The sequence below is a fragment of the Canis lupus genome, chromosome 11 (genome assembly GCF_048164855.1).
Source record: "Canis lupus baileyi chromosome 11, mCanLup2.hap1, whole genome shotgun sequence".
NCBI classification, from domain to species: domain Eukaryota; kingdom Metazoa; phylum Chordata; class Mammalia; order Carnivora; family Canidae; genus Canis; species Canis lupus.
The window spans coordinates 12,892,498-12,906,677 of record NC_132848.1 but is presented as its reverse complement, the minus strand read 5'-3'; the positions used below and the strand labels follow the sequence as shown (position 1 = coordinate 12,906,677).

The following is a 14,180-nucleotide window of genomic DNA, read 5'->3' as shown; positions in this document are numbered from 1 at the left end:
TGAGGAAATGTGAACTTAATGAAATATACACAATGAAAAAATATAACAAAATGGATATCTGAATAAAGGAATTACTGTGTGTGTATATGCAGTATTAGATGTGTTAACATCACTGTGTTAAACGTGTCCTTATGTCTCAGAGATACATATGGAAGTATCTATGGGTAAAATGGTCTGAAACTTGGGAGTTGTTAAGTAACGTAGGGAAAATGCTTGTGGGTGAGGATGAAACAAGATCAGTCGTATATTATATTGATAACTGGGTGATGGGCACATGGAGGCTTATTTTATTATTTTTGGACATGTCTGAAACGTCTAAAAATGCCCGTTTTTAAAATTCACCTTTATTTAAACTCCATCTTTTTAAGCCACAGAAAGCTATCTAAAGGTTTAAAATTTTTAACATTTGATAAAAAAAAAAATCTGCCTTTATTTAAAATCCAGGTACAGGGACGTCTGGGTGGCTCAACGGTTGTCTGCCTTTGGCTCAGGGCGTGATCCTGGAGTACCAGGATGGAGTCCCAAATCGGGCTCCCCACAGGGAGCTTGCTTCTCCCTCTGCCTGTGTCTCTGCCTCTCTGTCTGTGTCTCTCATGAATAAACGAATAAAATCTTTTTTAAGATTAATTAATTAAAATAAAATCCAGATACAAACAATAAAAATGTATATCTAAATCCAAACATTTTATAATAATCAATACACATTTACTCTGTCCTGGGCTCTGAGACAGTAAGAATTTTATTATTAATACTACAATCCTAAACAGTACATAAGAAGTCATCTTCTTTTGTTTAAACCCACATGTAGTCAAATTCACTTATGTTTTCAAGCAGAATAGGGTAAACAATGACCAAATAAGCCAGATTCATAAGCAGAGCAAAACTGCTCAATGGCTAGGTCTAACACTAAAAATCCATAAAACAGTTAAGTATTTTAAAGATCAATTTAACCTAAGACAAGGAGAGGTTTAACATGCAAAACCATTCTTCAGAAAACACATAATCTAGATAATTTCAAGTTTGTGTAAAAGTCTCTGTGCCTTTTTAATAAGCGCAGAGCCAAATACAAGACTGTTTTTAACTTGTTTTTAGCACTAAATTAGCCATCATACCCTACTACTCCAACAGAACTCTGTTTCCATCGCAGTTGGATACAATCCTTTCTTTTTCTAGAGGATATCTTCAACACCTATGTCAAGTCATTCTGTATCAGTTTATATGACGTTTCTTCTATTTTAAAACTGTACAACAGTGCTTTCTGGAGTGTCTCATGTACTTTTCCCAACATTTTCTCTTTTCTATCCTTTAATGCATCGTCTCTCTTCAGCTTTTATAACTAAACATTTATTTCTTTGGATCAGCAGATCGTCAGATCAACACATTCTATTTGCATCTAAATGTTTTTGGTGTCACAGCTTCCATCTGTGACATGAGATGCTTAACGGTTTCAATTTTCTGAAAGCCTAACCAAAAAATTATTTCAATCTCCATAACCTAGTTAATCTTCTGATGACTGTGACTTCAAATCTCACTACAGGCTTTTAAGCTAAATAGCATCCTTTTATAAGAAGGGGGACATTTTCAGCCCTGTTTTCCTACATACCATAGACAGATTTCCCAAGAACCCTGAAGACTGTGTAAGCCGGGGAGACCTCCCTCCTGTTCCCAGAATGCAGGAAACATCTGGATGCCTTAGTAAGCTTCGGCTGGGTGGAGTAACTACAAACAAGAGGTTAGTAGAAAGAATCTGAAGCACATGAAAAGTGATCATGAAAACAATCAAACAAACAATAAAAAACTTTAGTTTTTTTAATTTTTAAAATGTATTTAAGTAATCTCTATACCCAACATGGGGCTCAAATGTACAACCCCAAGATCGAGAGTCACATGCTCTACTGAGCTAGGCAGGTGCCCCAGGAACTTTGTTTTCAATTATGTAGATTTTAACCAAGTAAATAGTTTAAACATTAACATTTCCATGATATGAAGATTTAACTTATTTTTCTAAATTTGAACTTTGGGTAATACTGAGCCCATCAGGAAAAATTTTTACTACAAATAGAGATTCTTTCATTAAAACACAACCAACCAGCAAAAACAAACAACAAAAAAAGACATAAATGAGTCCATGGATTCCTCATATTCCAATTTTATAAAGCATAATGAAGAGACCATTTAGTGTACAGGCTTTGAAGTATACAAATCATTGCTTGAATTTTGTTCCATTACTTCCCGATTTGCTCAGCCATGCTATCCTATCTTCACTGAATAGTTTCTCCTAGTCTCACTTTCAATTTTGGCAAAATTAGAGATAATATAATAATAAAATAAGAGATTATAGTCATTGTGTATTTATGTAAAGTACAGTGCCTTCTACATGGTAAGAGTTCAACAAATAGTAACTGCAATCATTATAATTTGTCCTTAATTATGGATATTGTAACCAAAGATTATATTTATCATGTGTATTTTAAGTTTTAACCTACAGCTACTATTACTATTATTAAATGCTTTAAAAGCAAAAAAAAATCTTACAAGGTGGTCGAGATGAACTGGGGGTCCGAGGGATAACCTGGTTTCTTGGTGTAGTATTAGCAAAAATTTCATCTTGGGATGGCCGAACTATAAAAGTGTTAAGAAAAGTTTTCCACATACAAAAGATACCATTAAAATTAGAATTAACCATATTTACACTATATAAAATATCTGAATACATTTTTCAAGAACAAGATTTTTATGGCTACCATTTTTTCTATGCAAAGAGTAAATAACTCTACCATTTAATTTCTCACATTTAGATTACTACACATGGAACTAAGGGTCCTTACATTTCAAATAAAAAAGAGGATATCTAATCTCAGCAGAAGCCAATGACAATATGATAGCAGTAAAACGGAACATAGTTGTTTTCAGAGTAACACAAATCCTAATCTGTGAGTATCAGCATTATAGTTACCAAATAACTTTATCTGGCGACTTAAAAAACTAATTTCCACAGCATTTTATTATAATAGCAAGTGTTTAATATCTTTCATAAAAAGAAAATTCCATAATCCCGATTCCAAGCATGTTGCAATTTGTGCAATGATGCTTAAAATGCAAAGGATACTTAAAACTCTCTTTTGAGCACTCTGTTTCCGTGCGGTCCGAGTCACCTCTGCCTCCCGGATCACAGGGGATGACATCTCTCCAAAGCCACTCCTAAAATGGCATAATTAAGTTCATGTGGGTGAAATGAGAACATAGCATTTGCAAAGAACTTTATCGTGATTGGAGCAAAGGACCCTGGGTCAGTGAAGGTACACACCATCCTCGGAGTCAAGCCTTTGGTCTTCTGGTCGATAGTGCTCTGTTTCCAAATCTTGCTTATCCCTCAAACCCTCTCAAATCTTCCTGCATAGACATCTGAGTTGCTAGTACTCGCTGTTATTTTTGCCAATGGAATGATTTCTAACACTTAGAACCTATATAATAGCAGTTTTGCATAACTGCTTCAGGAAAGCTGGACCCTCTGTCGAATTGAGGAGTTCCCGAAAACTGCAGGAATCACCCCTTAAGAGGATCTTCTGTAGGTCGCAAAATATTTCCAACCATGGGTACTGCGAAAAAAAAAATCTGTTGTTTGGACGGGTGAGACGGAAGGCTAAGCACAAAAGAATTCCAGAAAATAGGAGAGAAACGATCCTTTCCAGTTATTTCTCCCCGAAGCATACTAACGGCCTCTCCTGTGTCGGTACTATTGCCTCACAGAGCCCCGCATCTCCCACCCTTCTCAGCCCACGGTCTAGAACGTTTACTGTGTGAATTAAAAGACCTGGATTTCCAGACGAGAATCGAAGACGCTTTTCCTCCACTTACAACCTTCAGCCACAGGGCAGCCCGGGTGGCCCAACGGTTTAGCGCCGCCTGCAGCCCAGGGCGTGATCCTGGAGACCTGGGATCGAGTCCCGCATCGGGCTCCCTGCACGGAACCTGCTTCTCCCTCTGCCTGGGTCTCTGCCCCACCCCCACCCCTCTAATAAATAAATAAAATCTTAAAACAAACAAACAAACCTTCAGCTACAGCTCTGAAGCCTACAGAATCTCTCCGGCTTCCCAAACCAAATCCAAATTTCCTGTTTGTTTGTTTGTTTGTTTTTTACCTCCTAGCTCCAACTTACTAGTTCAGCTTTATATTGGGTAATAAACATCCCGACACATTCCCCTATTGCCTGGGGACCATTCAGCTACACGACGCATTCCTTTTGACATCCCTGCTCCCTGGACACGCTCTGTCCTCCACAGAGGCCTAGGCTTGCCCCCTGGACGGCTCTGGGGAACATTCATGTCACCCCACCCCCTCCCCACCCCTCCCCCGCCTCGCCCCCCAGTCTGAAGACACAAAGATCCAGGCTGGACACTTGCTTCTTCTATTCATTTGCTTCCTGACCGCGGCGCGGCTTCCGACCTCTGCTAGCCTCAGGGTCACCTATGAAAAAGAGGCCACAGCGCCTGCTCTCAACGGAGCGCAGGAAAACTAACCTGGCTGGGAATATGTTCAAAGCGTGGATGACCCTCGGTGTTGGCGACTGTCACCCAGACCAACGGGTATGTCCCCTCTTCGGGGACGTCTTCGTGCTGCTCCCCCACCCCCCGCAGACGAGGCCCATTAGCTCACCGCACCCTCAGTGTCTCTTCGCCCAGAACGGCCAAAGCACATCACCCCGCCCCCACCCCGGCCAGGGACGCCGACGGACCCGCCCGTGCCGCAGGTGGCCGGCCCAAAGCCCGAGTTGCAGAACGGCCTCCGTTCACGAGCCGTCTGGGGCTGGCACTTGTCACCAGCAAGCGTGGGCTGAGGTCCCCGTCCCGTCGCTGGCGGCTGGCGGCCCACCTGCACCTCGAATCCCGGGCCGGCCACCTGCCCTCGCGCCCACCCCGGGGAAGGGGGGGCACGGCGGCCGCGGGAGCGCGCGGGGCTCCGCCGTCAGTCCCCAGGCCGGCCCCCCGCGGCCCCCTCGCGAGCCGGGTTTCCCCGAGCTCGTCCCGCCGACGAGCAGGCGGCACGCGTGTCCGCGCCCAGCCAGCACCACACTACAGACCTGTCCATGGCAACAGCCTCCTCCCGCGAGACCCTCGCACGCTCGACGCCGGCCGAATCACCCCGTTTTCAGCCTTCCCGCTCGCCGGAAGCACACCCTCCGACCCGGAAGCACATCCCACTACCCGGGGAGGAGGGGAGAACGCGCCGTCCCAGCGAGCGCACGCGCGACGACTTCCGCCTGCTGCCGCAGGTCCGGTCTGCGCAGGTGCCAGTGGAGGGCGACGCCCGGGAGCGTCGAAGGGGGGAGTGGGCCGGGAAGGAGGCGGGGCCTCGGTCGCGGAGCCGGGAGGCGGGGCGACCACTTTGACTGACGGGTGCTTGTGGGCGGGGCCCAGGTTGTCTTAAAGGGAGACGACGCCCGGTTACAGGGGCTGCAATCCCGCCCTGCCCGGTTATAGGGGCTGCAATCCCGCCCTGCCAGGTTATAGGGGCTGCAATCCTGCCCTACCAGGTTATAGGGGCTGCAATCCCGCCCTGCCCGGTTATAGGGGCTGCAGTCCCGCCCTGCCCTGTTACAGGGGCTACAATCCCGCCCTGCCAGGTTATAGGGGCTGCAGTCCCGCCCTGCCAGGTTATAAGGGCTGCAATCCTGCCCTACCAGGTTATAGGGGGTGCAGTACCGCCCTGCCAGGTTATAGGGGCTGCAGTCCCGCCCTGCCAGGTTATAAGGGCTGCAATCCTGCCCTACCAGGTTATAGGGGCTGCAATCCCGCCCTGCCCTGTTACAGGGGCTGCAATCCCGCCCTACCAGGTTATAGGGGCTGCAGTCCCGCCCTGCCAGGTTATAGGGGCTGCAGTCCCGCCCTGCCAGGTTATAAGGGCTGCAATCCTGCCCTACCAGGTTATAGGGGCTGCAGTCCCGCCCTGCCCGGTTATAGGGGCTCAATCCCGCCCTGCCAGGTTATAGGGGCTGCAGTCCCGCCCTACCAGGTTATAGGGGCTGCAGTCCCGCCCTGCCCTGTTACAGGGGCTACAATCCCGCCCTACCAGGTTATAGGGGCTGCAGTCCCGCCCTGCCAGGTTATAGGGGCTGCAATCCTGCCCTGCCCTGTTACAGGGGCTACAATCCCGCCCTACCAGGTTATAGGGGCTGCAATCCCGCCCTGCACGGTTATAGGGGCTGCAATCCCGCCCTGCCAGGTTATAGGGGCTGCAATCCTGCCCTACCAGGTTATAGGGGCTGCAATCCCGCCCTACCAGGTTATAGGGGCTGCAATCCTAGGTAATGGACTGGAAGGCCTCTTCGTACTGGATCCCACTAAGACCACTTAGCATTTGGGGGGCAAAGTGATTTGGGGCTGCATCTGGGCTTGAACCCTCCTGCTGCGCATATTGCCCTCCATCTGCAGAATGGAGGTAACACGTTTATCAGAGAATCATCACAAAGATAAACAAGATAGGAAACGTACACTCACACAGCAGTCTTCAAAAGCTTCCTCTTTAGGAAACAAACCTTAAGAGATTGTTACCCATAGAGAACAAACTAAGAGTTGAAGGAAGGAGGTAGGTGGGGGGTGGGTTAGATGGGTGATGGGTATTCAAGAGGGCCCTTGTGATGAGCGCTGGGTGCCATAGGTAAGTGAGGAATCACTGAATTCGAAGCCAGAAACCATTATTGCACTGTATGTTCGCTACTAAAATTTAAATTTAAAAAGAAAGTCTCCTCTTTCAATAACCTACCTGAAGGGTCCCACCCTTGTGCTCTCTCGTCCTTCCAGTCTCCTAAAATTCCTGTGCAAACGTGCACTTGTTCTCTTAGAGAAAGTGAAAGCTGGTCCTAATGATTTTGTAGTGCTGGAGCAAATTTATTCAGTGTGAGCCAGTTGGTTGTGTCCCCTGACAACTGAATTCCAATGTGTTTTATTTATATAATGTATTTGAAGACATTGACCCTAAGGCACACAAGAAAAAGGAAGAGCAGTGTGGAGCAAAGGATCAGCCCAATGTTCAGCTCACATGCAAAAAGAAAATGCTCGTTGAAGAGTGCAAGGGGCTTCACTTTTGACGCATTTCATTAGTAGGCATGAAGGTCATTACTACCCTCAAAGTATCTGAAAACATATTCATTAGATTGCCTACTTTAAAACTATTTGGAACAAACTCCTCGTGTGGTGCATGTTGCTTTTTTTAGAATTCCTGATTTCTAGCTTTTTTTAGAATTCCTGATTTCAATGATAGAAATCCACTATCATTAACTTAAGCAAAAAGGAATTTACTAGAAGCCTATCGAGAACTCCCAGAACTGTTAAGACGCTGGAGGAAAGGCTTGGGAACAGCGGCACAGGAGTCAAAGGCCAGGAAACAGCTATCCCAAGAGCACTGAGGCCCAAACTGTCTGGTGTGGAGCACCCCTTCCTCCCCCTTAGTCCCAACAGCTGAGGAAGAAAACCATGACTTGTTTATCCCCACCCCAACTTTCTATTTCAAAAACTTTCACATCTACATTAAAGCTGAGAAACAGTACAATAGGTGTCGATATGATGTAGCAAGAATATTAGGGTTCAAAGCTGACAACCAAGAAAGAATTCTTGAGATGTTTTTGGTGCAAAAAGGTGGTTTTATTAAAGCACAAGGACAGACTCCAGGGGCAGAAAGAGTTGCACTGGGGTTGTGAGGAGTGACTGATTAGACCTTTTCAAGTTAGAAGGGGGTTGTGGGTAGCACAAGCCTCCTAGGTATTTTGGAAACAAGGTTTGTAGGCCCCTGAGGGGGGTAGCTATTGTTAGGAAAGATCCTTTATTATTCTTTAGTAAACCCTTAGTATTGAGACCCTTCAGAGGTCTATCCATGGACCATGTGCTTGGAGATGATTCCTAACATGTATCTCCAGGCGGGGTGAGGGGATGGGTAGAGATAAAGGAGTTTCCAAAGGAATTTTTATATGTTAAACTAGACTTACAGCTTCCTGGGGGTCAGGCTAACATTGCCTTTTGCCCTGAGCAAAGTGCTGACATCAAGGCAGCTGCGTCCCTAGAAGGTTCCTCTGCCTGTTTCAAGGACTTGTCAATGGGCTGTAGACAGTAAGGGAAGTTAATAATTTTTCTTCTTTGTTTCCCACATCAATTTTTTTTTAAAGATTGTATTTATTTGTTTGACAGAGAGAAAGAGAGAGCACAAGTTGGTGGAGGGGCAGAGGGAGAGGAAGAGGCAGAGAAGCTCAAGCAGACTCTGGGCTGAGCACAGAGCCCCACTCCTGGCTGGAGGACCCCGAGATCATGACCTGAGCAGAAACCAAGAGTCGGATGATTAACTGACCGAGCCACCCAGACGCCCCAAGGTGTCAATATATTCTTTAGCTGCAATCACCCATTACTAATTCCCCACAAGTTTCCCCACAATTGCTTGCCCTTTTTTCCGTCTTTTGAATGAACCATTTCCAAGTTAGTTGTAGACATCTTGACACTTCACCCCTAAATACTTCAGAACACACCTCCTAAATCAAGGAGGAGACATTCTTCGACCTAATACAATAAACACTCAGAACATGTAGCATTGTCAGAATACGATGATTAACATACTCAATTTCCCCAATTGTCTCAATAATGCCTTTTATAACAGCCCTCCTGGGACACCCGGTCCCGGGATCCAGTCCCACATCGGGCTCCCCAGCAGGGAGCCTGGTTCTCCCTTGGCCTGTGTCTCTGCCTCTCTCTGTGTGTCTCTCATGAATAAATAAATAAAATCTTAAAGAAAAAAAGTGAGTTAAAAAAAAAAAATAACAGCCCTCCTTCCATTCAGGATCCAGTAGAAGATTATGCATTTAGTGGTCCTGGCTCTTGGTTCTACTTTCATCTAGAATAGTCCTCCAGACTCTCAGGCCAATTTTTGCAAAATATTCCTCAATTTGGATTTGTCCCCACTGTTTTCTCAGGATAATCATTTTAAAACACATTTGGAAGGACAGGATGCAGGAATAACTAACTACATGGGTGTTGTTGAGTGTTTCTCATGTCACATCACACGGCACGTGAGGTCAGTTTGTCCCTGTTTCAAAATCTCCCTGACCTCTTTCCTCCCTCAAAAGAAAGCATTCTTTCACCCGGCACTTCTCTCTGGCTGCCGTCTTTTCAGTCTCCCCCTTCTCAACTAAATTTCTCTTTTGGTAAATTGTAAGTAGCTGGTTAGTAGTTTTCTTACTATAAATCCAATAGATGTGACTATTACCTGAGGTCACATACCAGCTCCACCACTTACTAGTGAAATGACCTTTAGTGCAAGTGCATGCCTCAGTTTCTCCTTTTGGGTGTAATAACAGTACTAGATCGTAAATTGTTATAAATATTCAAAGAGTTAATATGTGTAAAGCCTTAGAACAGTACTAGGCATTATATTATGTATGGCAAAAATGATCTTCTCCCTACCCTGATAATAATTATCAGTTCGTTTGGCAACATCAAACTCAAGTCATAGTGATAGAGGCATGTGTAACATAGGTTGAACTGGACCAGTCCCAATCCTTTTCCTTCTGTGATGCTGCAATAAGAGTAGAAGCATTTTGCCCTGTCTAGATGAAGAGATCAAAAGAATTACCACTTTATACTGGAAAATATAAATATGACTGTAAAGTCTCCTTTGTTCTCCATATAAAGCAGCTCAGTGGATCTGATCCTGAAGAGGTCTTTACTCATCCATGCATAACGTTTTATTAAATGTCTACTATGTACTGGGCACTGTGCTTACACCTGGAAGATGTACATTGGGGGGAAAAGGAACACTTCCGCATTTAAAAAATCATGAGGGGGCAGCCCCGGTGGTGTAGCGGTTTGGCGCCGCCTGCAGCCTGGGGTGTGATCCTGGAGACCCGGGAATAAATAAATATTAATAAATATTATTAAATATTATTAAATATTAATAAATAAATATTATCGTTAAAAATAAATAAAAATAAAAAATCATGAGGGGCACCTGGATGGCTCAGTGGTTGAGCATCTGCCTTCAGCTCAGGGCGTGATCCCCGGGTCCTGGGATCGAGTTCCGCATTGGGCTCCCCACAGGGAGCCTGGTTCTCCTTCTGCCTATAATGAATAATAAATAAATCTTGAATAAATAAATAAATGAATACATACATAAATAAATCTTAAAATGAATAAATAAATCTCTCATGAATAAATGAATAAATGAATAAAATCTTTTTTAAAAATCACAGAAACTTACCTATTCAAACATAGTTATTTGATCATAACACACATAACATAAATAGTTTAAATCACTGCTGTAGTTACCAAAGAAAAGCTGGCTATCATTTTCTTAAAATACTCTTACTCAAAACTTATTATGAGGTTAAACTATTCCATATTGCATATTAATATTAGTGCTTGGTTAGCAATTTTTTTAAAACATTTTTTTTTAGATTTTATTTATTTATTCATGAGACACAGAGAAAGAGAGAGAGAGAGAGGCAGAGACACAGGCAGAGGGAGAAGCAGGCTCCATGCAGGGAGCCCAACGTGGGACTCAATCCCAGGACCCCAGGATCAGGCCCTGGGCTGAAGGCAGCGCTAAACTGCTGGGCTACCCGGGCTGCCCGGTTAGCAATGTTTTAGTCTTTTTTTCCTCTTCACATCGACCAGCTCCTTTATTTATTTATTTAAAAATTATGTTGGGACGCCTGGATGGGTGACTCAGTGGTTGAGCATCTGCCTTCGGCTCAGGGCATGACCCTGGGGTCCTGGGATCGAGTGGAGCCTGCTTCTCCCTCTGCCTGTGTCTCTCTGCCTCTCTCTCTGTCTCTCATGAATAAATAAATAAAATATTTTTAAAGAGTAAAAAAATATATTTAATATTTACTATTTTAGCCATTTTTAAGTCTAGTTAGGGCATTAAGTACATTCACATTGTTGTGCAAGGCAATTAGTCATATATATGTGTGTGTGCGTGTGTCAAAATAAACCCCAAATAATTTTTATTTAGTTCAACTCCTTGCTCAAAATGTATCAGATTTTGGTAGGTAGAATGAAATTCTAACAAATATTTGATGCGTACGTAGCAGTGATATTGCAAAATAGTTAAAACATCAATGATGTGAAGCAAAACAGAGCTCTGCTCCAAGATGCAAAGTTGGTTCAGATCAGGCAGCAAAAAGAAGAATAAAATGTCAAATTTCAGGAAGAAGAAGTTCATGAGTCAGGGAGAAAAAAAACACTTAAGCATGTGACGTGTAAACCGCGTGCCCTTGAAGATTTGGCTGTGTTATCTGACTTCATGTATAGGAGAAAAGCTAATGGAAAGATTCAACGAGACACTGATAGGATTCTAGACAAGGATGTGGTTGTGGTGATAATAGCAGGAAGCTATTGACTGAGCACATTGTGTTTTTTCAGAAACGACTTTTTTTTTTTTTCTTGCAAGGGGAAGGGGTGATGCTATTTGGGTCAAAGAAAAATGCTTGACTCCAAGGTCAAGGAGGGTCAAAGCTTGAAGCCAGCACCTGGCTGACCCTGGTCTTCCCAGCGAAGCAGTGTAATGGATAGGATCTTGGCCAGGTCACATTCAAGAAGTTCTTTTGCCTCTCTAGAATTCAGCTTCCTCTTCTGTAAAACTGAGAAAATGAGTATTATCCTGAACAGTCTGTACTGGCAAGTAAACAGTATTTCCACGGCAATTCGAGAGGCGGCACAGAACACAGCTCCTCGGGCTGAGTCCCGGCTCCTCTGCTCACTTGGTGGGGCCTTGGCCGAATCATGCCTCGGCTTCTGCGGGACAGTTTGGACAAATGTATTGCATGGAGTAAATCCGCGTGCACCTGGAAGTCCCTTAGCACAGTTCGGGCATATAATAACCGCTCAAGAAACGTGGCCTACTATTACCACGCACCACAGGTAGCAAATACTCAAGGGAAGTGCTGGTGCTTTTGCTCAGCCCCAAGCAGGCGGGAGCAGATCTGTGTTTTTCACCTCGACCTTTTGTCGTTTAGTAGGTGCTCACACTTCTCTTGAATGAGCGGGAGGGTCATTTCCAATCCATACTCAATTCACTCAGTTCCTCAAAAAATATTCTAATAAGAGTATCTACGTTTGTATAAACCCGATTAAATTTATTCTCACTGACACTCTATCATGTGTAGATGTGTCGCAGTGCCCTCCCACTTCAAAAGAGTTCCTTTATCATCTTAATCTTGTGAAGCTTAAAAACAGGAAGAACCTTGAATAATTTATGTGTCACGGCTTCTCTTCATTCCTTTATTTTTCATTATTCTTTTTTTCTGTTGCAGTCTTCATTCTTTTAAAGGGTGCGCAATCTGAAGAGGAAACAGAAGGATGGGATCTAAAACTTTGTGATTTTGAGTTGCTGTCTTATTGCTGAATTGTGATTTAAACATCGAAGTCGGGACGCCTGGGGGGCTCAGCGGTTGAGAGCCTGCCTTCAGCCCAGGTCGTGACCCCGGGGTCCAGGGATCGAGTCCTGCGTCGAGCCCCCTGCATGGAGCCTGCTTCTCCCTCTGCCTGTGTCTCTGCCTCTCTCTCTATCTCTCATGAATAAATAAATAAAATCTTTAAAAAAAATAAATAAACATCGAAGTCTGGGAGATCTGGAACGTACAATCATAAATACATTATTGCTTCTTAGAATCCCGGCCTTAAGGGGTAGCTCAATACAGGTTTCACTGCGGCTGGTGCTTCTAGTGTCTGGAGCATCAAGTAGTCTGTGGCATCTTCAAGGTGGTGGTGAATTTGCTGACAAAAAGTTTGCCAGACAAATAAATCAATTGCAGTGACTCCTCTTTACAGACGTCTCAGGCTTCATCGATAGTGGAAACGATCTTTGGAGCAATTGAAAAGCTAAAATCGTTATCCCCGTCCATACAGGACCTTCTCCGACTGAACCACAAGGCAGCTTCTGCATCTTGCTTGGCTGTTTTCACACACTTCTCTGCTTGGCATAGAAATCCTGTAAATCAAACACATTTGCGTTTCTGAAGGATGATGTATTGGAGCCCCGGAGAGAGTACTGCTTTGTTCTGTTTCCTCTAAATTGCACGATTTATACTCTGCTTAGTTTTATTATGAAAAGAAGGTAGCCAGCAGGAACCTTACCCCATAAATTCGACTGGGTCAGGAAAGTCACATTGAATTGCTTTTCTTTTTTTTTTTTTAAGATTTTATTTATTTATTCATGAGAGACACAGAGAAAGAGGGAGAGGCAGAGACACAGGAGGAGGGAGAAGCTCTCCGGGATCACGCCCTGGGCCAAAGGCAGGCGCTAAACCGCTGAGCCCCCCAGGGATCCCTGAATTGTTTGTCTTATACGGTGTTAGCTGGCTCGGACTGGGCCCTCACCTGCCTGGCTTGGTGTGTTGAAGGCAGGAAATGCGACCTCACATCAGGGTGGTCGGTGTCCTCTCCTCTTTGCTGGGCTTCGGTAGCGCTCACGACGTGGATAAAGGCATTTAGCCTCCAGTCTGGGTGACCTACCGCAGGTCGTGGTCCAGACCCGTGCAGGTCCCAGGACGCCTCCCATGCTGCGGGGGGTGGGCATGTGCTGTGATGGAAGAGGGCAAGGCCGGGGGTGGGTGGTGGGGGGGTGGGGGGGAGACTGCAGAGGAAGCAGCTCACATTAATATCTGACTAAATGATAGACTTTAAGAAATATAACCAATAGCTAAAAATTTGAATAGGCAGTTTACTAAACAGGTACCATTATTTTTGTTTGTAAGTAAATATCTTCTAATTTAGAGAAGCTCTCAAAATGTATCCTTAAGAGAATGCATCATGCATCCATAATACTATGAATCTTTTTTTTTTTTTTTCCTTAGGGAGGGAGAGAGAGAGAGGAGAGGGGCAGAGGGAAAGGAGGCCGGAGGCTCCACCTCCAGGGCCGGGGCTCAAGCTCACAACCCCGAGATCATGACAGGAGCTGGAATGGGAGCCACCCAGGCATCCCGCTGTGAATCTATTCTCTAACAAGATTTTCAAGGTGTTGCCTTGATGACTGAAAACATATAGCATAGCTGGTTCCTAAATCAAGAGCAGCAGTTAACTTTTAAAATACTTGGAGTGTGTTTTGAGCTGCAAACATATTGACATGTAAGAGTAAACTATGCAGGTTTGATAAATAGGAGTGCATTTAAAAGCATGAAATGATCGAATAGTAAGTATTG

General features: G+C 44.4%; 1 protein-coding gene across 4 annotated transcripts in view; it reads right to left on the bottom strand.

Moving 5' to 3' along the window:
* Window positions 1-5,218, bottom strand: part of NUP107 (nucleoporin 107) — a 48,466-nt gene extending 43,248 nt beyond the window's left edge. For 2 of the 4 annotated variants that reach the window (XM_072843200.1, XM_072843203.1), the window contains exons 1-4: window positions 5,082-5,218; window positions 3,110-3,201; window positions 2,536-2,622; window positions 1,604-1,719 (exon numbers count right to left, since the gene is read on the bottom strand). In XM_072843200.1, the coding sequence (XP_072699301.1) occupies window positions 1,604-1,719; window positions 2,536-2,622; window positions 3,110-3,201; window positions 5,082-5,089 (303 nt within the window). In that variant the 5' untranslated portion in view covers window positions 5,090-5,218. Of the gene's footprint in view, window positions 1-1,603; window positions 1,720-2,535; window positions 2,623-3,109; window positions 3,202-3,307; window positions 3,446-4,521; window positions 4,660-5,081 lie in introns of those variants that run through there. The other 2 variants (XM_072843201.1, XM_072843202.1) reach the window with 2 other exon arrangements.
* Window positions 5,219-14,180: the final 8,962 nt, after the last annotated feature.